Genomic DNA, 23,161 nt, shown 5'->3' with positions numbered 1-23,161 from the left:
AGACACTCGGAAAATCGCTGCCCCCATACTGCAGACAGTTTTTCGTCTGCTGTATGGGGGCAGCCATTTTCCAAGTGTCACTTCTCAGTACTAGCAGCAGCAGCCGGGAGAACCGGGACCAGGCGCACACGGTCGGATGCGTCAGGAGGTAAACCAACCCCCCCTGCCGCCGCACAACACACCGGCTCCCCTCCGCGCTCCCCGGCTCCCCTACACACTGACTGGCAGCACAGGTAATGGCTGAGGTAACGACCGCGCGCGGGGGGGGGGATTTGTTTACCCTAGGGGGGCGCCCCCCTGCATTTTCGGCGGGGGGGCGCAGAATTATTAGTTACGCCACTGTTTAAGCTCTTTTATTTTGTAACCTTTTTTAAGAACAGTATAACTGTAAAGTAGAAATGGCATATTAACTTATATTTACTACAGGTTTGCATGTAAATAATACAATTTCAGATTTAGAAAAATACCAAACAATTATATAAATGTGGTCTCCTTTGTTTTATTATGGGGAATGCACTGACTAGTATTTCCTGCCTGACATGTGTATACAGAACCCTATATTTCTGCACCCTGTTTATATGTGAAGCTCTCTCCTCACTACTTAATCTGGTGCCTTAATCACACATCTTATTGATCCTTAGTTTGTTTTTGTTATATTATCAAAATACAATTGTCTTTCAGCATGAAATCTATAAATCATGATGACCATCTTACAGTATGTTAAAGTACTAGTTCTATAATTTGTCAAAGGAATATCCGAAAAATAAACTTCACAAATAGATAGGGTCACATTTAATGGGTCACAAAGTTTTTAGCACAGCTAAGTGGTCTACTGGTAATAATAAAGGGAAATTATTTATGGATGAAAGAGTAGGTAAGTTGCTGATTCCTGCAAGCCTCTAACATAATCATTATACTGGAATTACTAATGAGCCATGCCACTAATATAGGCATTCTATTGTATTGCAGATTTTCTAAGACAGCCTTGACAAAGAATTGGATGTGGAATAGCCATTTCCAGAATTAAGTCTCCAACTTCCCAGAGTTGCCTTTTGAGAGGAAATGCTGTGCTATTGATGCAGTAACCTTCCCACTCAGTGTTCTCATGGCGAGTGTAGATAGCAGAGCTTCCTAAGCCATCACATTGTGTGACTGCTTAATGAGTAATGGTACTTTCTATCCTGTGGCTGGTTCAATGTACTGTATGAGTGTGGTATGGGACTCCGACAGTCGGGATCCCGACAGTCATTATCCCAACGTCGGGATCCCGACTGCCCGGAGTCAGACAGCATGACGAGTGCAAAAAAGCCCCTTGCGGGCTTCCTGCACTCGCTACGCTGCGGGCACGGTGGCTCGCTACGCGAGCCACCTATTCTATTCTCCCTCTATGGGGATCGTGGGCCCCTAACGAGGGAAAATAGCGGGTGGCTGTCAGGCACCCGGCTGTCTGCGTTTTGACAGTTGGGATCCTGACATCGGGTAAATGACTGTCGGGATCCCGACTGTCGGAAACCTGTCCGGCACCCCAATGTATACACGTTTCTTAGGGATCTTTATCTTTAACAAAGAAGATGCATTTATCCACAAAGTTTGGATCCATTTGGCACAAAGTTCGCTGCTATTAACTGTAGTTAATTTAACTTACTCGTTTCATACTTATTGGGTATACCAAGAGATGTCACATTGTATTTTATTTAGTTTCTAACATTTCAATTTCTATTTTGGAAGCATGCAGCATATTTACATTAAACCTTCCACTAATAACATATAGTTAAACAATGTAACAGTAAAGCAACTATTTTACATACAAACTGTATTAAAAATATAATATAATATGTATTGATTACTAATAGTAATATTCAGGGCTGCAGGCTCCCAGGGGCACCTCCTCCTCTAGGTATCTGGTTCCAGACTATGCACTAATCATACATAGATTACATTATACTGCAGTAGACAGTGCTGTATTTTTTACAATACATTGCTGTTATTCATTTGGTGCATTATCATACATGTACTAGTAATATTTACTATACGCCTATTTATTTATCAAGTGTCCCAGACAATGTGCTGACTGGCCACACCCCCTGTGAGGACTTGCCATACCTTAAGCATGGGCCCTTCATTCCCCAGTCTCACACTCAATGCTTCTTACGTGTATTTAAATATACGAGTTTAAGCAAACTGGTCATTGTAGGTAAAACGTATATATTAAAGTCCAACAAAGGAAAGGGAAGTCTGACATAGTTTATAATTCCTGTTTTGAATTATTGTATTTTTAATTTTCTACAGTAGAATGCTTAATGAAGAAATTCGATACTTCTCAAAAAATATTTTGTGTATCTACTACAGAGTTACTGGGCTTTAACTCACAGTAAAGTTCTATATCAATTTTAAAAATTTGATAAATTCAATGGATGCTAATATACAGAGGGTCACATTAGTGGTGTAGAAGAAACATATCCCTCCGTCAAAGCAGTTGGCAGAACATCCATCCTTGCGGTTACGGTATAGATCATAGACAGTGTCTAGGTCGACAGTCACTAGGTCGACAGTGACTAGGTTGACATCTTGAAATGGTCGACATACCCAAGGTCAACATTGATGAAAGGTGGGCACAAGCTTATTTCGACATAGACATGTTCGACATGAATAAGGTCAACATGAGTTTTTCACATGTTTTTTGGAGTCTATGTCAACATACTGGATGTCGACATGGACACCGTATAAGTGTACTGCATCCCCGCCATGGCTCGCTGCACTTGTTATGCTTCTGGCACAGTGCCAGAAGCGTGATAAACTCACGGCTAGACATTGTCTACCCAGTGACCGCATACCCCTTTTTACAGCCCAAGAATGTGCATATGCCTTGCTAGAAATTAGTGTTCACAGTGGCCTTACTTGCTGTTTAAGAACATACTGTGTTTGGTTATTATAACATTCCGCTTTTTCAAAACATGCTTCATTCCTTCCGTACTGATATCTTTATATCATATATGCCATGTATTTAAGTATATTTCTGACTGAGAGATCAACCATACCAACAGTAACTTTTTTGATCTCACATAATAAATGTCTGTTTGGGGATTGTGAGTGGGCCGATGCTACCACAGAGGCTTTGAAGTAGAAGGAATGAATGTTAGTTCTTTGACCTCAGACAGATTGCTCCCAAGGCACCAAAAATTAGAACTTGTGTTGTGAAGTAAAATTGTACTGTACTTGTCTGTGTTCTTTTCTGTATACATTGTATTTTATAGTGCATTATATATTCATTGATTAGAATTTTGAGATTGTGACATTTTCTAAATTAGAAATCATACGTGAAATTGGATTACAATTTCATTATAACATTTTTATTTTTTGAGCAGCTATTGTATTTTTGTATTTGAGAGCATCATATGAGATCGTATGGATCATTACATTGATCTGGTGTTGATGCATGTTGTTTTGCCTAGAAACCTATTTACAAGAGATCTATTTATATTTGTTATGGTCTAGTAACACTGCAAAGCAGTCCCCTGCCTGTGCAGCCTAGCTGCGAAGGTAGGCGCTCGGACGCCATGTTTTGGGCTGCTACGTGTGACCTCACGCATGCGCAGATTAGCAAAAAGCACCTAATAGCCATTTTCCAGGATCTGTTTGAAAAATGGTAGTTTGAGGCAGATTTGTACTTTATCTCTCTCCACTTTATCTCCCTTCAAGCTTTTATAAATATCCTTAGCCATATGCGTTAGCTATTCATATAGATATATACATATATATATACATACATACATACATACATACATACATAAAAACATACAACCAATATAAAATAAGATAAAGCTTCTGAGGTGCCATGAACCTCATAGTTTCAGGTTGATGGTGCTTGCTATCTATCAGCCAGTGTTCTAAAGGCCCCCATACACTAGGGCGACTTGTCCTTAGGACAAGTCGCCCCCGACTTCCCCCTGAGCTTCCCCGGCTGCTCCCCGAGGGAGCTTGATTAGATTGGCACTTGATGTGCCATTTTTTTACATGTGATAAATCGTCTTGATTTATCACATGTAAAAAACCCGGGGAGCAGGGGGGGGGGGGCTACAGAGGTGGGAGCAGGGGGGCTGGGGACGCTGCGGGGGACACGTCTGTGTCCCCCGCTGCTGGGGACGCTGCGGGGGACAGCGTCTGTGCGAGGCGGTAGAGGGAGCAGGGGGGGCTGACTGGCTGAGAGAGCGCTCAGCCAATCACAGGCCGCCCATTCATTGTATGGGCTTTTTTTTTTATTCATTACTGACAGCTCCCGGCCGGCTCCCCCTGCCCGGCTCTATGCCGCCTGTGTCCCCCGCAGCGTCCCCAGCCCCCCCTGCTCCCTCCACCGCCGCGCCGCCCCACTAGGTCCCAAGTCGGGTGGTCGGACGTGCAGCAGGTCCGACCACCCGACGCAGATCCGATGCGCACGGGACCGCGCATCGTATCTGAGGGGACATCAAAACTAGCCGATTTTGGTCCGATTTCGGCCAGATCCGACTGATCTGGCTGAAATCTGACCAAAATCGGCTAGTGTATGGGGGCCTTTAGTCTAGGCAAATGTGTCTGATTGGGACAGTGCAATGAATCCAGATTGTTTAGCACAGGGATGCAGTGCAGAGTTGGACACACACACTGATAATTGTATTGTGTGTTCTTGTGAGTCAATGGGGGTGTTGATGCTGACACAGATGTGTCGCTGAAGGCTGCTGTATTTAAAGCCACAAGACGCTTACACAGGAGGCCATACTCACTGCAATTCCCATAGTGCTAATACAAGGCTTTGATGGTGGTGTAACCAATGGACAGTGATGGAAATGCTTCAGATAAACGTTGATACAGTGGCAGCTACATCCATGTTTAAATCAGGCCTTATGTAACAAAGAATAAGTAAAAAAATATAGTACTTATAAATTCAAATGTTCATATAAAATGTAAGCAATCCTAAAGGTTATGTAAAAATGTAATTAGCTTTGCCAACCATAGGGTTACACAGAAACCTGATACAGTCAGACCAATGTTCCCGATAATTGTCCAAGACTGCATCTTAGCAGTGAGCACCTCTCTACAAAAGGTGCTGCATCAATTGAATAGCTGCTCAGATCCGCTGCAACTGATGGTGCGGTACCGATTGATGTGCTTCCAAGTCTGCATCAGACACTTATTTTTTAAATTGCATAACACAGGTTAGGAATCTTTGTTGCTAGTAATTATTATGATTTCAGCATCGTTGTGACATGCTTAAATTACATTTGTGTATTTGTAACTGTTGCATTACAAAGGGCAGCACCAACACAAAAATCATCAGTGTTATTAAGTAATATAAGTGAAAGCAATATATATGCATATTCACAGTGCCATATAGATGGAACATACTGTACTGTAGTGCATAATTGGATACGTTTTGTTGATAACCTAGAGTGGGTTAACACCAGAGCGAGCTTCACCCGATATATGGTTTTGGCCAAATCGTAACAACATATCGTCCAGATCATTCAGTTTGTACCCGTGATTTGCATACTCTCGCAATGGTTTGCTATGTCTTCTGGTCAGCCCTGCTGCTGAATGTAGCATGACATCCCCCATTGCTCCATTGCCTCATTGCCCCCTGCATCGGCAAGTGTGAATGTGTTGCCAGCTGTTGAATTTGCTGGCAACACATTATTCTAATGTATACCCGGCTTAAGTTTCTAAGGAATGCCATACACACACAGTCAACATTTATCCATCTTTCTGTACAAATACAGCTAAAGTACTTGGTTGTTCTGTTAAAGAAAGAATTACAGGAAAAGCTTTCACGATTTATATTTGAGCCTCATTTAACATTTCCATACTCATATACTGTACATGCATTTTTTTCCCGAGCGTAGTATTGTTTTGCTCAGAGGCTGAAAATGCATTAGCCTCAATGTCCAGATACTGGGCTGAAGTTCAAAAAATTAGGTCATGCAATCATTGATTGATTTCACTTGCTAAAAAGAATTCTAGAGTTCATTATAAACACAATGCCATGGCTAGCTAAAGTAAAAAAACAATAAAAGTCTATGGCTACAGTATATCTCTGTACCATGAACTAAAGCTGGGTACACACTGGATGATATTTGTAATGTTTCTGCTGATTCCGACCAACAAAATCGAAATATCGTACAGTGACAATGCCGCTGAAGATGCGCTCTCCCATGTGACATCATCGACATCCTCCATCATCTGTACATGCAGGACAATGCAGGACATCATTGGCTAACCCTCACAACCCCCCCCCCCCCCACACACACACACACCTTCATTCTGTAGCATAGAGTAGTACAGTACTTGCACAATTTTCTTGTTTGCCATTGAAAAATATATATTGTGAAACATAGTATGAGCATCAGAGGCGCAATGGGGAGGGTTGGTGCCCAGAGCAAGATGACCCCCCCCCCTCCGCTCCAAAAAATGTAATTAAATGATCATTTAGAGGAGAAAGAGCAGGGAGTTACTGTATTATACATCATCCTTACCTGGTCATCACTCCTCCTCTGCCATTGAACTGTATTCCAGCCATGTGTTGGCTGGCTTATATTAGGACAGGGTGATCACAAGATGAACCATGTCATTGGCTTGTCACAGCAATTCTGTTATAATATTGGTGAACTGCAGCGACATTTTTGAAAATCCAAGATAGCCAAGGCTTGCCAATCATGGCCCATTTCATCACCTTTCCGCCTCCTTGTACCACGTAGTATTAGCCATCGAGAAGCTGAGAAGTCAGTGAATGGCAGAGAAGGTGCAATGAAAGACTCTTGAAGAGACTCTGTGGAAATCCTGGCTGGACGGCTGCCATAAAGACATACCAAGTGGATTTACATAATTTATAGGTGCTCAAAGTTGGCGCCCAGTCCTTATCCATTCCTACACATGCTTGTAGATCTTATACTAAAATTAGCTTATAGTCATAGACCTACTGTAACTTTGGAAAAATCCACTGAAGTAGTCTCAGTCATGTGTCCTTCTAAGTCAGGCCTGATAGTGCTTAAAACTACATACTCCAGGTAATTATTAAAGTAATATCACTATTAAATCATAAAAACAAAGTACAAAAAGTAATGCTTCTAGTTTATTCAGTCATATCTACAATATACATGTATACTCTCATACTGTAAATGTGCTCCAGTCTAAATGAGAGTTGTGCAGAATCAAGTTCACAGGAAATGTGCATTGGGTACCCTGAGCAGAATGGAGCTGGTACGCATATCAGCTGACAGATAAAGAAGAGTCTTACTGCAAAAAAATGTGACATGTGTAAATTGGCATTGATATCCGGTATGGGCACAGTTGTTATGTAGGTGGAATATGTGGGTTGAAGTATTTGCTTGCTAGAATATTGCTTATGTGTGGTGTTAAAATTAAAATAAATATTTAATAAAATGGTCTATAAACTTTCATATTTGCATCTCATATTTGCATCTCACCAAGCACAAGGCTATGGTAATATAGGATACCCAATACCATAGATAGGAAATACACTTTGGTTCAAAAATTCAGTAGTGCTCCAACTTCTCTAATCACCTAAACAAACAATACACCTTAGTTATCTCTCATCTACAAATAGCAATAATGATAAATAGCTAGTCTGTAGCTCAGTCTGTCTCTTACATTGTCTGTGGTCATGCCCCAAAATCCATTCATATTGAAGACTGAACATACATATGCAGCGTAAGTACTTAAATACCTTTTATTCTGTCTGCTGTTTGACTACAGGTAATAAGTTACTGTACTATTGCTTAACCCTTAGTGCCACGTTAATTTGTCAAAATAGGTGTGGAAATTTCCAAGCAAACATTGTTATTCATCATACTGGCCTGTAATGTTTACCTTCTATATCAAATATAATCTTTTTACACAACATTTTTTATTTGAATTTATATAACAAATGTGAGCGACACTGTCATTTTTAGCAGATATATATTTTTTTCCCATCAATAAATTTTTATTGGTACAGAAAGATTATATGGGGTACAAAAAGAAAGAGGGGACATTCAGGGGTGGGGGGGGACATGGACTTCAATCATAGTCAAGTACAAATTGACAAATAACACATAACATATAACATGTCGCTACGCAGAGCGACTAATAAGAAAGCATGGTTATGAACATAGCAAGACATGGCTAACACAGTGGTCCTCAAATATACCGAATAGGAGGAAACTAACAAGCGTTGGAGGATGAAGGACTAGGCGTAGGGCCCTGGGATGGGAAGGGCGTCAGGAGGTTAATTCAGGCTAATCTGTGATGAAGGCAGGGGGGCTGCGGAGGGAAGGAATCTGGTACCATCTCCTTCCGTGATGTATGTGTACCATGGTAACCAGCGGGAGTGGGGGCGGGGGGGTTCATATGAGGAAGGTAGTGAACTGGTCTCAATAAGGTAATGGTGATTTGATTTCAAGATAACCTGGAGGAGGGATTGGGGGGAGTGTTGTTTCCATTGCTGGGCTAAGTTCGCCCATGCAGCAATAAGTATATGCCCGAGGACATACGTTTTTTCCACTGGGACTCCTGTGGGAAACACATGGATTAGGGCGATATATGGTAACGGGGTCAGAGTAAGTTGGAGGACATCAGAGATTAACTTGAAGACTTCGTCCCAGTACCTCCGGAGCTTAGGGCAGGCCCAGAAGATGTGGTATATGTTGCCCACACTGCCACACTGTCTCCAACATTGGTTAGAGCAGGTTTAGCAGATATTTTTAACATCTCTCACAGAGATATTGGCATTTAAAGTGTTAAACTCAAGTCTGTCCCAATAGTTTTCATGAGATATATTACTGCTGAATATATTAGTTTATCTAATATATATGATATTAATTCAACTGTTAGCGAAAGGTAGGATTCGCTTATTTTTTTTTCCTTACATTTGTTCTATTTAAACACGCACCAGTAATCTAAACTGACTGTGATCCCAATCCTGCTGCACATCGCAAGCTACTTCGCCTTTTATCCTCCCAATTGCTGCAATTTAGAAGGCACTATTGCTGATGATTTGTGGTAACTTATTTGTGGTAACTTATTAGTCACTACAAAGTTCTTAGGCTATTACATTCCGCTCAGTCTCTGCATCACATCTAAGGCTTCTGTTACACTCTACCTATTATATGGAACTCTCCTCATCTTTTGAATAGGCACACAGAGTCTACACATCTACTAAATCCTCCCAAAAGAAATCTCTTTAAGCTAGCGTATAACTAGCTTTACTCATCTGACTTATGAGCACTTTTCCCACCTTACAATATCTCCTTAAGAATGCACAACCAGCACTTTGCCTTCTGTTATTTCTTACATTTAAAGCATCAGTTTTGTTTTTTTGTTACCAAGTTTTTTTATTTAATGTTGTAGAAAAGATACAATAATATAATGTCCCGTATGCAAGTACTGTACTGTTTATTCTGCTCACTTTTATATACAGTGTAGTCATTGGAGATCAGGCAAATTTGTAAGTAAATTAGCTATACAGCGCTAAAAATAAATGTGCACAAAATAATAGCACTTCTTCCCCCTTTTACAGAACTCTAAACATCTTGGACTGCATCAGTAGCATTACCTGATAATGTGCAAAGCAAATGCACACAATATGCTATGCAAACAAATACATTCTATGCAGCATCAACCCCAATATATATACATTTTATTTTAATGTCAGCTGTGTTAAAACTTAATTCTGAAGATCTCAATATTAAAATTAATTAAAATGAATGAAGTGTATAATAACAACAGAATAAAGTGCTTCAAAACGATGAACAGATTTTGTGGATTTAATATACAGTGGCGTACTGCCTAGAAAAAGCTGACGCTCAAAACACTGAATTAAGGCAAGAAGAAGAAATAGGCGGGAAGCCACAAAGAGGCTCACTACTCCTGTATCATTTTGAAGGAGCTACAGAGCTCAGTGGAAGAGTGGAATGAAAATGCATACCAGGAGCTGTAGATCAAGCTATGGGAGGTTTATTAGAAAGAAAATAAAGGCTGTTACATAATAAATGTAAAACAATACCCAAATTAAATGTAAAACACGTCAAAGCATGTCTGGAGTTTACCAGAAAATATCACAGTGACCCAGGCAAAATGTAGATGTAGGATTTGTGATCAGGCACAAACATAACACTGTCCATTCCTCATCAACTCCCAACAGTGAAGTATGAGGAGGCAGCATCATGTGAGAATGTTTATCTCAAGAGATACAGGGAATATTCTTAAAATTAAATGATATAAGCAAGTCAAGACCCAGATCTGGCTGAGATTGTGGTGAGTTTGCCACTGTTGCTGGTGTTTTTACACCATTACAATGACAGCTCACTTCTATTTGTTTTTAATAGAGTCAAGCCCTAATGGTCTCTTCTATTGCTTTGCTCTTTACTGCATCAACAATAATGAGGACATTGAGTTGTCGTATGTGTATTTCATGAGGATGAGGAGTGAGAGAGTGGTCCCCTCTATATCATACAGTAGTTACAGAGTAATGCTTACATTCAATTTGTAAAAATAAAACAATATTAAAATATATATATTTTTATTATAATTCCAGTGTTTAAAAATAATATATATAAACCAGAAGATTGCTGTACTTTTCCCGACTAATTTAATATGAGCCAACCTATAATGCAGCATTTCCGACACTTTGCTGTGCACCACTGTGACTTAGAGAAGTCCCAAAGCTAAAACAATAATCTAAGCTTTTATAAAGTGTTTTATCCATGTAGATTTTCTCTCTGGTCTTAGAATAATGTATTGCACTCAGTGTTGATTAGATTGGTTTGTGCAGCTGCACCATACAGTATATCTGTATTTCAGCATTGGCACACTTTCACGTATATGTTAATCCGCTCCTTCTCTGTTTGGTATTTACAGCAGACAGTAGTGCATGTGAACAAGCGACACATTTCTTAGCGAGCAATAGAATAATATGCGCTGGTTCTATCATGCCCTTGATTTTTAAGTGCTTTTGAAATAGTATTATTATAACGTGAGACTTTTATGGTTTTTGTTCATGTTAGAATTGTCAGTGTTATCAGTGCAAACAATTCTTATGGTACCTGTTTCATTTATTACTAGTAAACTACCACTCATTTTAGTGAATAATGATGCATGATCTATTATACATATGATATGTTTAGCTTTCAAGCATAATGGTATATTAAACACTTTGCAAGGCCAGGCATAGTTGGCCATGTCCAGTGCTGAAACTGTTAATGCACTGGCTTTCCTTAGCAATCCGTATTAAACGATTTTTTTCATGCTTTCAGCACAGTATACAGCCAATATTCAATCAATCACTTTGTCTACTGATGGATGGTCACCAGTGTAATCAGTGTGGCAAAGTGCACAGTCACATAAGCACATTTGCTCAGGGGCTTAGTAAAAAAGATAAAATTGCTTTGTACAAAGAATGAGAAAATCTTTTGGGATAGAAATGCATGTTGGCTAGGAAGACAGGATGTGATTGTACAAGCAATGTGTAAAGGTAAGTGTAATGGTCATATCATATATGTTTTCTGAGACCCTTCTAGTCTAATTATTATCAATTAATAGCTTCATTCTGCATTGGGTAAAAGCCAGGAACAGCATTATTTAGGAGTACCAGTAGCTCTGTTTACAGACATGTTGGTCAGTTTGTTACATGTTGTGTTTAGCAAAGTCCCACAGTATACAGCAGTAGTGGCATTTTGCATGATGTAGATCTGTAAAATAGTTTGGGAAATGGAAAAATACAGTAAATAGTTACTAACTGACTTCTTTACATGGTCTATTTTACTGAAGTTAATAGTCTTTGCGTTGCTTTGGTTTGCAATTTCAAACATGACTTTACCACATTGTGTTACTTGGGTGTGGTATATTAGCCCGACAGTCGGGATTCCGACAGTCATTAGTCAGACGTTGGAATCCTGACTGCACAGCGTGGGGAGTGCAATGAAGCCCCTTGCGCGCTCGCCACGCTGCAGCCACCTATTTTATTCTCCCTCTATAGGGGTTGTGGACCCCCACAAGGGAGCAGTCGGGATTCCGACGTCGGAGGAATGACTGTCGGAATCCCGACTGTCGGGGAGCCGTGCGGTACCCATGTTACTTTCCCTGGAACAACAAGTGTTTAATATATATATATATATATATATATATATATATATATATACTATTTTATACACTTTTTGCAAATATTTCAAACATTTGCCATGGTGCATTTATTTCTTTTAAAATGATTTTTAAAGTATAGTTTAATTTTATATTAGCACTATGATGTTTGTTGGGCTGTATTAACCAGACAGTATGTGGATATATTAAATATGGCATTTGAAATTATATGTAGTTTGCTTTTCATGCAATGATTGATAAATTGGAACTCATTGATCTTTTTATCATTTTGCACATGTTTAGAAAGCACACTGTTGTAGTTATATGTTGTTAAAGCTGATGCAGAGTTTGAGGACTATACAGTACAGTAGTTAAATATTATCAAACAAATTTTCATGTAAATAATTTAAAAATAGAATACTGTACCTGGGTTTTTTTATGGCAACTGATTGCCAGGCAGCCTCCTCTGGCCGGGCTCCCTCCTCTCAGCCACTGCAGCCTTTTCCTGGATCTCGGAAGTGCTCCACTGGACTCCGGAGGTTAAGTATTCGAAAAATGGGTGCAGTCAAAAACATGAATAGTAATCATTAAGGGGGTATTCAGTGTGTGCCGATATTTCCCACACAAGTATTCAATTACCTATAGCCTATGGCCACATTAAAGCCCATGCAGATTACACTTTTTAAAAAGTTGAATCTGCATTTTTAAAAATGGCTGCTAGATCTGCAGCCATTTTTGTCAATATACGCGTGGTTCGGTGAGTTTTTCACTAATCCATGTGTTTCCGATGAATTGACTGATATTTCCAGCTGTCGGAAATGTTCCTACAGTCAGAAAAAAGATGGAATACCCCAAAAGAGATTCATGCAACATGCATCTACTGTATGTGAGAATCAGTACAGGATATATACAAAAGCACAGAAAATTTAGAAGCAAAACAAGTTTATGTGTACAAGTGCGCATATCTGTTTTTGTGCATGGATGGTGAAAATGATAGACATGGAGAAGAGTACAGCTGTACTTTAAACTGAGAATTGGAGTGTGGAATATGTGAAAAAAACCATCCTACTGAAATATAATGTAGTTCTACCATATCTGAAGATGTGTATGGTTCAGTGTTCATTACTCCTTTGAGTGCCAAGTGAATTTGTCAAAATAGGTGTGAAAATTGCCAAGCAAACATTGTTTTTTTATCATAATGACCTGTAATGTTTACTTTAAATAGGAAATATAATCTTTTTTTGCTCAACATTTTCTGTTTGAATTTATATAACAAATGTAAGCACCGCTGGCATTTTTATCGGATATTTTGCACATCTCTCACAGAGATGTTGGCACTCAAAGGGTTAAATATATTTATTACATACAAAATATATTTAATACATACATTTTGCATGGCACATACATGCTGCTAACCCACACATTCAGGTATTGAGGGCCTGATTCTAAATCACATGCAATATCCATGATCACAGAGTTTTGTGTTTTTTGTATTGCTATTGCAAATGCATGACCCCCCCCCCCCCCCCCCCCCCGCAAACAAAAAAAATGTGTGCAGCATTTGCATGTTATGGTGTACATACACACAGGTACAGTCGCAGCTGAGGCACATGGGGTGAAATTTAGTAAAGGAAATTTGTAAAAAATAGGTGTATTTGTATCCAGAACTACCATTATTTTTTACATTTACTATCCCGAAAATATGGCAATTCGTATTGATAGCACATCAATACGAATACGAATTGCCGTATTTTCGGGATAGTAAATGTCAAAAATAAGTGTATTTCTGGATACAAATACACCTATTTTTTTTTTACAAATTTCCTTTAGTAAATTTCCCCCAGGGTATCAGAAACGTATTGGACCATCTTAAGTAATGGGCCCACTGGGCAGATACCTATGGGCCCATGATTTAGGTGCATTTAAGCAGTTGCACTGTTGCCATTGGAGCTTCTTCAAGGGCAGATAGAGAATGCTGCCTATGCTGCCTAGCCGCACAGTCAGTGCGGCTAGGCAGCATAATCTACCTATCTCCCAGCTGGCAGATATACATCCAATGGCTGTCAGCTTGGGTAGACAGTGTAGGAACCCAGAAGGGGTAAGTTATGTTTGTTCTACATTTTTGCCTGTAAATAGGTGGGTAGTGGCCCAGTGCATTGCTTGGCCCAGGGACTGTTTAGAAGGCTCTGAATTCCTGGGCAGTTATAGGACTACTGCACATTCAGATGCATGCTCATATACCAAGGTTGATACTAGCATTAGCATAAAGCCACACGCACCACCACGCCAAAAGCCGTAAAGCAGTTGCAGCAGTGGGTGACTGTTAAACAGCCCATCAGTGAGGTACAGAGCCTCTTATCAGTATATACAAAAATGGAGGGCTTACATTTACTTAATTGTAAATGGCCTGCAAGTACCATTTTGTGTTATCATTCTGTATGTCAGTATTATCTGTTTGATGATGACTGGCCCAAAACAGATACAGAAAAAATTAATTAGCAGTGATTGAACATATTTTAATACAGGTTGAGTATCCCCTATCCGAAATGTTCGGGACCACGAGCATTCCGGATAGGGGAATTTTTCGGTTTTTAGAATATTTTTTTTTTAGGCTTACTTACCTGTCCCTCGATGGTGTCCGGTGGTCCCTCGGCGTCCACGCAGTCCCCGGGCATCCACAGCAGGCCTCCGGCATCTTCTCTGGGTCTCCAGCGGTCCCAGGAATGCATTGCGCGAGTGTGCGCCCGCACCGGTGACGTCACCGGCGCGCGCGCGCACACTCGCGCAATGCATTCCTGGGACCGCTGGAGGCCCTGGAGAAGATGCCGGAGGCCTGCTGTGGACGCCCTGGGACTTGGTAAGTATGAAAAGAGGGTTAGGGGGGTAAAACAATAAAAAAAAAAAAAATATTCAAATGATTCTAAAAACCACGGTTTTTGGAATAATTCGGATAATGGATGCACGGATACAGGATACTCAACCTGTAGTTGTGTTTATTCCACATTTTGATATATTGTCATTTGTAATATAGATATTTTTACACCATTGTGAATTTTAGAGACTTTTTTTAGTGTTTTTATATGTTGTATTAAAGAACATATTATCAATTCTATATTTCATGGAATGAAATATGATTTTTTTTTTTTTTTGGTTTCAGCTCCTGTCTTCATGATACTTGGTTGTATATTGTGAGGGAATCTGTTGTTAAGAAGAAAGGCTTCTGTCTCTCAGCAGGAGTAAGGCAGCTTAAAATAATGCAGACGAAAAGATTATTCTCAAGCAGAGCTTCGTTGGCTCTTGTCTTGTGCCAAGTAATTATAGCACTGGAAGTGCCACTTGACCGTAAGTATTTCTCTTTTATCTAGTTATACTGTAGTATTCGAGATGTGCCCTGTTAGACTCTCATAGACACAAACACTGCTGGAATCCATAATCCCTGAGCATCCTACACTCAGGTGTTCGTCAATGACAGTTCTTGAAATACATTATTGTAAGCCCAGTATGCAAGAATGAATTTGCTTGTAATGAAATTAATATCAAAATATTATATATATGTATATTGGCTCAAAATGCAGCCTAGTAATTAGTTACTACAGCATGGAGATGTATTGTCCCTGTTGTGTTATCTCAGAAGCAAGACAGTGTATTGGCGGAAGCACTAATTACTACAGTACAGTTACTAATGTGTATGATCAGATAGTAGGAAATTATGTTAAACTTCATTTCCCCTAGAATGGCAGACTGCATGTACAGTGTTATGCAATCTATCAATGTCTGGCTAGTGAAGTCACCACTTTATGAGTCTTTATTGACTCTGTTGGGAAATGCATTTTCAGCACCTGTCAAAACATTTGCAGATGAATAATCTGACCTGCTTTTCCATACATCTTGGGGCATTCCCAGTCATGTGCTCACAAATAAGATAAGCAAGGGAACAGATGTAACATGCATGTAACATCTGCAGTGCCCCTATGTATCTTTACACTCCTTAGCTTTCACATGCCTTATAGGGCCTACACATGTAGTGATTTAGGGGCATGTTCTAAGTGATCTCACTAGATCACTAAAGGTGCCCATACACGGTGCGATGATCGCACCCCTTATGGGCTGGATCGCATTGCAACGCATTCAGTTTGCATGCGATTTGCGTGCAATGCGATCAGAAGGCAGTACTAAAAGTATGTGCAGCACTTTTTTTGTACTGTGCGATGAGATGCCCGCGTATGGGCACCTTTAAAAAATGCCCCTACATCACTACATGTGTAGGGGCCATAGCGATAGCTATCGCCCGGCGATTAATATCCAGCAAGCTGGATATTAATCGGTCAGGGCCAGTGTTCTCGCCTTAGTAATCATCATTTGTTTGCCTACTTCCATTTTCTGGGAGACAGTGTATAGTGGTAGAAATTGCATCATAGAAGTGTCCTAAAAGTTTTCATTACCTGAATAGAATGGTAAAGATATACCACTTAATTCAGTATATTTTTGTGTGTATACATTGTGTAGAAATATGTATTAAAATATTTTGTGACAATAATTGCATTATTTTAGAAATGTCTTAAATTGTCTCTTTGGTAGAGGCTCCGGAAAGCAGATCTCAGTAGCAAAAGGTTAACTTACTTTATTAATGTCTTTGCTATGATGGGTGTGCCCCAGAGAGCCCAACAAAGCAGAGTTATGTCTCCTAGATCTATATTTCAAATAGTCCAGCTTGTTTAGACTCTGATAGCGGGATTATCCCAATTCTGTGTTCAGTAGTAGTGGCCCTCTGTGAAAGCTGCTTAATCTGTGATTGGGGGTCTATGTTCTAAATCTTGGAAAGGCATATAGAGGGGAGAGATTAAGTACCAGCCAATCAACTCCTAATTGCCAAGACACAGGCTGGGTTTGAAAAATGGAAGGGTATTGAGTTTGAATATACAGACATCTAGAGAGGGAGAAATTTGCATCATCGGAGATCAGTGTGATTCGTGCTTGGGTTCTGACATATGAATGATACACTGTTGTTCTGATGTCACTCAGTGTTTTTTTTTTCTTCAAAATTGTTTTTTTTTTTTTAATGGTAACAAACTCCAAATATCACAAAAGTAATAAAGCAAAATTGTAAAGAAGAAGACTTAAAAGTACAAACTTGACAGTCATTGAAGAAGATACAAATATATGTAAAAACATAAAATGCGCACAAAAATGTAGAATCCATAATATACAGTGTAACTGTAATATAAAATAGAAGTGATAGAAAAGGGATATAGGAGGGGGGTGGAAGAGAAGAGGGGAGCAGTAAGGGGCATGTTATGAACATATAAGTTGTGTGTGGTGGTGTAATGTCCAGGTGCCCATACACTAGTCCGATTTGGGCCGACTTTTTTCAATCTTGACGGATCGTACCTAGAAATCATCCCAAAGTGGATGTCTTAGATGTCCCCCTCAGCTCTGATACGCGGTCCCGTGCACGTCAAAGTAGTATATTGACCCCCTGGATATTACAGCACCACACATGCCTTGTATCTTCATACATCGCAGTAGTGTGTGGCCACCTTCCCAATAACCACAAAACAGAAATCAACTTATCGGTGGAATATATATATTTTTTTAAAGTTTATTTTCGTACAACATTTCTTATTCTGGAATTTACGTTTAGATTATGTCACTTTTTACAGATATTATTTCTGCAAATATAACTCCTAACATTGATTTTGACAATTTTCATACACCAGTGTAATGTAGTTCCACTATTATGGGTGCCCCCAGGCTACCTCAACCCCTTTCCTAATCCTAAAATGGTAAACTCCCATGCCTCCCAATTTCCTGTGAGTTATTACAAATGGGCTGAATGGTGGCACAGTGCCACCTAATCAGGACTGTCCTTTCTACATTAGGCGAGTATGGTATCCCGAATCACATCATTTATATAGTGAAAGTATTTTTTAAATGACAACTGTCAGAAATGGGGTGGCCTGGAAAATAATTATATTACTTACATTGTAATTGAAAACTCATCTGAAATGGTAATGTGCCTAATGATTTATTGTTGATGGTGACATTTCCTCTTTGTAATGAAGGCAGAAATGACTGCCACATTATTTATGATTTCTCCTCTATGGGTAATATATGGATAAGTAGTTTAATCTCTTACACTAACAGTCAATTCTCTCAATTTCTATTTATCTTTGCCACTGCTGATTCTCTTGTGGGGGAAAAAGCAAATCTTCTAGAGCAATGTAAGTGCCTGTGCAGTCAGATGCACTAAGCAGTGTGTTGGACAGGAATGTTGTGCTTTTCTGCTCTTTGGCTTGTTAGAGTGATGGACTTTGTGTTTGCTGTGACTGTTCTCTGCCCACATTATGTTTCTGTATTAATAGTATTTCACTTGATTTATTACATATTGATTTTACACCTATAGGTTTGCTTTTTTTATCTGCTTAGCGAGTATTTTATTTATTTCAATCACTGTTGGCCTTGTGTGGTTTTGAAAACTGTGTGTGTTCTTTTGTGTAGTGTTTTTACATGCTATTTAATCTGAAAGCTTTCATTTATACTGCAGTACCACAACCTCCAACTATAACTCACCAGTCTCCCAAAAACTATGTTGTGGATCCGAGGGAGAACATTCTGATTCAGTGTAAAGCAAAAGGAAAGCCCCCACCAAGGTATATGTTTCCTTATTGTGATATTAGCAAGATAAATGTCAAGTGTGTTAATGTAATAGTGTCTGAAAGCTACTATATTTCTGAGCGGCAGACATGTTCAGTAGCTGCTTTCTCAGATATGGTGCATCCAAATATTAATTTCTTCATTACAAAGCCAAGCATTACTAAACACCATTACATCAGCATAAATCACATCACATTAATGGGAATTGCAATGGACATGTGGCCTACGGATAGGTCTGTGCTCACTGAGATGATAGTTCAGAAATGATGTAGGTAATTGAGCTAAGAAGAAAGAAGGAAATACGACGAGGTAACCATAGTGATATTCCATACTTTAGTGATATCAAACCAGAAAAGAATTAAGGGTGGGTGTGATAATTTTAACAGGCGCCCAGAATTGAAATACATTCCAATTTATTGATACATAAACACTCAATAAAAAACACTCAATAAAAAACAATAAAAGTGCAGAGAAAAATTATTTCTTTTTTTGTGTATAAAAATTCCTATTTCTTGAAAAACAAAACAAAGATGAGTCCTTACCCCTAAGGGTATTTGGAGCCAGCAAGGGATGGAATAGGGCAGGGATGCAGTCCGGAAGTGCACCCTGCTGTGGCCCCAAATACCTAAGCACTTTGGTAGGATCACCTAGGGTCTGTCCGTCAGTCCGTTTAGTCACTTGTGCAGACGCGTTTCGAGCCTCTGGTGCTCTTCTTCCAAGGCACTGCCCTTAGGGGTAAGGACTCATCTTTGTTTTGTTTTTCAAGAAATAGGAATTTTTATACACAAAAAAAGAAATAATTTTTCTCTGCAATTTTATTGTTTTTTATTGAGTGTTTTTTATTGAGTGTTTATGTATCAATAAATTGGAATTTATTTCAATTCTGGGCGCCTGTTAAAATTATCACAGCCATCCACATCCAAGTATCTATCCAAGGTCTGAGGGAGACCTTAAAAAGTGATAATCAAGAAGGCTGCCTGAGAAGGAGCGCAGGAGACCTGATACTCAAATATATCCATTCCAGAAAAGAATTAAGATACCATGTGGTCAAGATACAAGTTTCACCCCCCCCCCATCTTTTAATCCACTGTAATCTTGCTTAGGGCCCCATAGTATCTTATATATTTATTTAGCCTACATATTTTAGTAAAGGACTAGGTACTTGTGTATTATAGCGGCGCCCCCGATGTACATCGCGCAATGTTTTTATCGCATCGCATGCCATGCACCCGATGGCATGCGATGCGACGCAATTTTTGCCCCCTATGCGATGAAACATTGTATAAGCACCCTAAAGGTGCTTTTAAGCACCCAAATGTTGCTTACAATCTTAAATGCACCCCCACGCCACCCCCCCCCCCCACTATAAACTTGAACCCGAAGCGTGGCGAGCGAAGCGAGCCCGCGAGGAGCGGCGGTATGCGTCCTCCGACCTTTTCATACCCCCACTATCCACGTCGGCATGGAATTGAGAATAGAAAGTGTGGCGATCGCAGCGTGGCGAGCCCCGCCCCGCGAGGGGACATGGATACCTGTGAAGCCCGCGAGGGGACGCGATACCTGTGAAGGTATCCGCATCCCCTCGCGGGGCTCGCTGCGCTCGCCACGCTTTGGGCTCGGTGGCTCGTTGCGCTCACCACACTTTCTATTCTCAACTCCACGCCGACGTGGATAGTGGGGGTATGAAAAGGTCGGAGGACGCGTACCGCCGCCCCTCGCGAGCTCGCTGCGCTCGCCACGTTTCGGGTTCACGTTTATAGTGGGGGGGTGGCATGGGGGTGCATTTCACATTGTAAGCACCCATTAGGGTGCCTATACAATTTTTTATCGCATCGCAATGTATGGCATTGTATGCCATGCACAATGTCATACAATTTTAAAATTGTATGACATTGTACGATATCGCGTCACATCGCATACCATCGCATGCCTTATGGTATGCGATGCGATGGGCGCCGCTATAATACACAAGTACCAAGGACTATAAATACAATAAACAAAATACAAGCCCTTAAATAACATACATTCATGGTGCAAAGAATTCTGTGGTGCATATTCAATTAGCCCCATGATTACTGCAGGAGAATAGCTTTGCACTTTAACACCCACAGCTATTCAATTGTAAGCCTATTTCCTCTTGCAGTAGGCCCATGGCTAACCTATATATACTGGGTTAAGTGCTGGGAGCTACAGTTTTGGTTGACATGCTGGCTACAGTAAGGGCAAGACCTACTTACAGTTCTGTTCGAACCCCAGGAGGTTGGAAGCAGAAATCCACAACAACTGAATACTGAATAGCTCCAGCCACTGCAAATAGTCCATGCCCATTGTAAGGCCTGCGGTTAACGGAATATGCCCAGAGTCTACACAGGAAAGTAGTGAATGTGGCAGTGGTTATAAAGTACACTTTGAAATAATTACAAATTAAATATAAAGTCAATAAAAATTGAATCTACTGTAGTACAGAAACCAGAGTTTCTTTCTTTTCATGTCTTCGTCTTTATTGTACAACCTTCATTGTTTTGCTTTCTTTTGCTTTCTTTCTTTCTTTTATTGCTTTTTCTTTCTTTTTCTCTCCCTTTTTTCAATTTTTCGCCTTTTCTCTTTCTTTTGCTGTCTTTTTATTTGTTTAGCTTTTTTCTTTATTTTTTTTGCTTTCACTATACTTACCTGACCCTGTTGGGATTCCCTCCTTCGGAGTGCCAGCATCAACATTTCTGACTGCCAGCATTCCCACTGCCGGTCATCCGTATATATCCCGATCATGCAGTACGGATGGTGTAATGGTTAGCATTACTGTCTCACAGCATTGAGGTCATGGGTTTGATTCCCACCATGGCCCTAACTGTGCAGAGTTTGTATATTCTCCCCGTACCTGCGTGGGTTTCCTCGGGGTACTCCGGTTTCCTCACATATTCCAAAAATATATACTGGTAGCTTATTTGGCTCCTAACAAAATTAACCCTAGAATGTCTCTGTGTGTGTGTAGATGTGGTAGGGAATATAGATTGTAAGCTCCAATGGGCAGGGACTGATGTGAATGTTCAAATATTCTCTGTAAAGCACTGTGGAATATGTGTGCGCTATATAAGAAACTGCTAATAAATAAATAAATAAATCATGCACATGTTTGAAGTACTGTATTACGTAAACTCCACGTTTTTTTTGGGAAGACTATGGCTTGTTACATGCTAATTAATCATACTTCACCAACTGCTGACAATCGCTCTAAAACTTATCTTTTGAACTCCCCCTCTAGAATTCCTGTTTGCTCCTGTGGCACTGTATGGGCTACATTCTCACTGTGCGCTTGGCCTGGGGAGTAATGTAGCATTTGCATACAACTCAGTGGGGTCAATTTACTCAGTGGGGTCAATTTACTAAAGCTTCTAAAAATGGTGATGTTGCTCATAGCAACCAATAAGATTATCTCTATCATTTATATCAATTTCTATCATAAATAGTAAATTTTTGTAATTTTTTGGGTTTCTTATTATTATTTTAAATAAATTACTTAGTATTTACAATATGCTTGTACCTAATATTGTTTGCAATATTTAGAACGAAGATTTCATAATTATATACTGTTTAGTCAAACTATATAGTGCAAACATGCAGTAAGAGACAACCAATGCAGCAATTTAGAGTTTTGAAGCAAAAAAATTGTACTTTTAAATAAATAAATAAATAAATTGCCCTACATTTTGCTGCTTTTCAAATAACACAGCACAGGATAGTTACCTTAGTTTGCTTCTTTAAACACATGGGGCCTGAGTGGTATGCTATTGCAATCGTGTTTTTGTAGGCTGCAGAACTGCTCATAAAGAAATCCTGAACTATCTCAACTAATTCTCAATTGCGTACACATTCATGTCATGCCTATATTGAAAAATGAGAGACATTGACTGCTCAAGTAGAGCTACTGCTATGTAGCAGTAGTGATGCAGACACCATGTTTCTCTGCATACATAATTGCAGCTGACAACATATACATGCCCTTATAAGGGCCATGACACACCTGTAACTTTTCTGCCATTCCCGTTTTTGTCTCCCAAATGCTCCTGTCAGTCACTCTGCAATAAAATTCTTACTGCAAGCCTACTTGCGAAGTGGGATTGCAGCACATGCAATCACATGCTTAAGCTGGCCATACATCAGAACGACCAGGTCGTATGCAGGTCCTAAGTGCGGTAGAATGAGGATCATATGTGCATTAAAAGCACATAAGATCTGCTTATTAAAGCAATGGAAGCTGGGGGGCGTGGCCTAGCAGCCAAACGGAGCAAACGTGTTTCACAGGAGCTCCTGGAAACTACCTAGCTATATACCCCTTTTGCCCACTTTCACCTTCTTTTTTTCTTCACCCCAACTCTCCCCTACCTTCATCCTTATCACCCGACCCGCC

At 39.9% G+C, this 23,161-nt stretch overlaps 1 protein-coding gene across 17 annotated transcripts in view; it reads left to right on the top strand.

Moving 5' to 3' along the window:
- The window catches only part of NRCAM (neuronal cell adhesion molecule), a 206,310-nt gene that overhangs the window by 97,483 nt on the left and 85,666 nt on the right, over positions 1-23,161 (top strand). For 10 of the 17 annotated variants that reach the window (XM_083182714.1, XM_083182715.1, XM_083182708.1 and 7 more), the window contains 3 exons: positions 15,260-15,444; positions 18,306-18,323; positions 18,647-18,752. In XM_083182714.1, coding sequence (XP_083038840.1) covers positions 15,357-15,444; positions 18,306-18,323; positions 18,647-18,752 — 212 coding nt within the window. In that variant the 5' untranslated portion in view covers positions 15,260-15,356. Of the gene's footprint in view, positions 1-15,259; positions 15,445-18,305; positions 18,324-18,646; positions 18,753-23,161 lie in introns of those variants that run through there. The other 7 variants (XM_083182716.1, XM_083182707.1, XM_083182719.1 and 4 more) reach the window with 2 other exon arrangements.

The sequence above is a fragment of the Crinia signifera genome, chromosome 4, assembly GCF_055691185.1.
Source record: "Crinia signifera chromosome 4, ASM5569118v1, whole genome shotgun sequence".
In the NCBI taxonomy this organism is placed as follows: Eukaryota; Metazoa; Chordata; class Amphibia; order Anura; family Myobatrachidae; genus Crinia; species Crinia signifera.
Note: the sequence above shows the minus strand (reverse complement) of the source record. Positions and strands in the feature narration are given on the sequence as shown.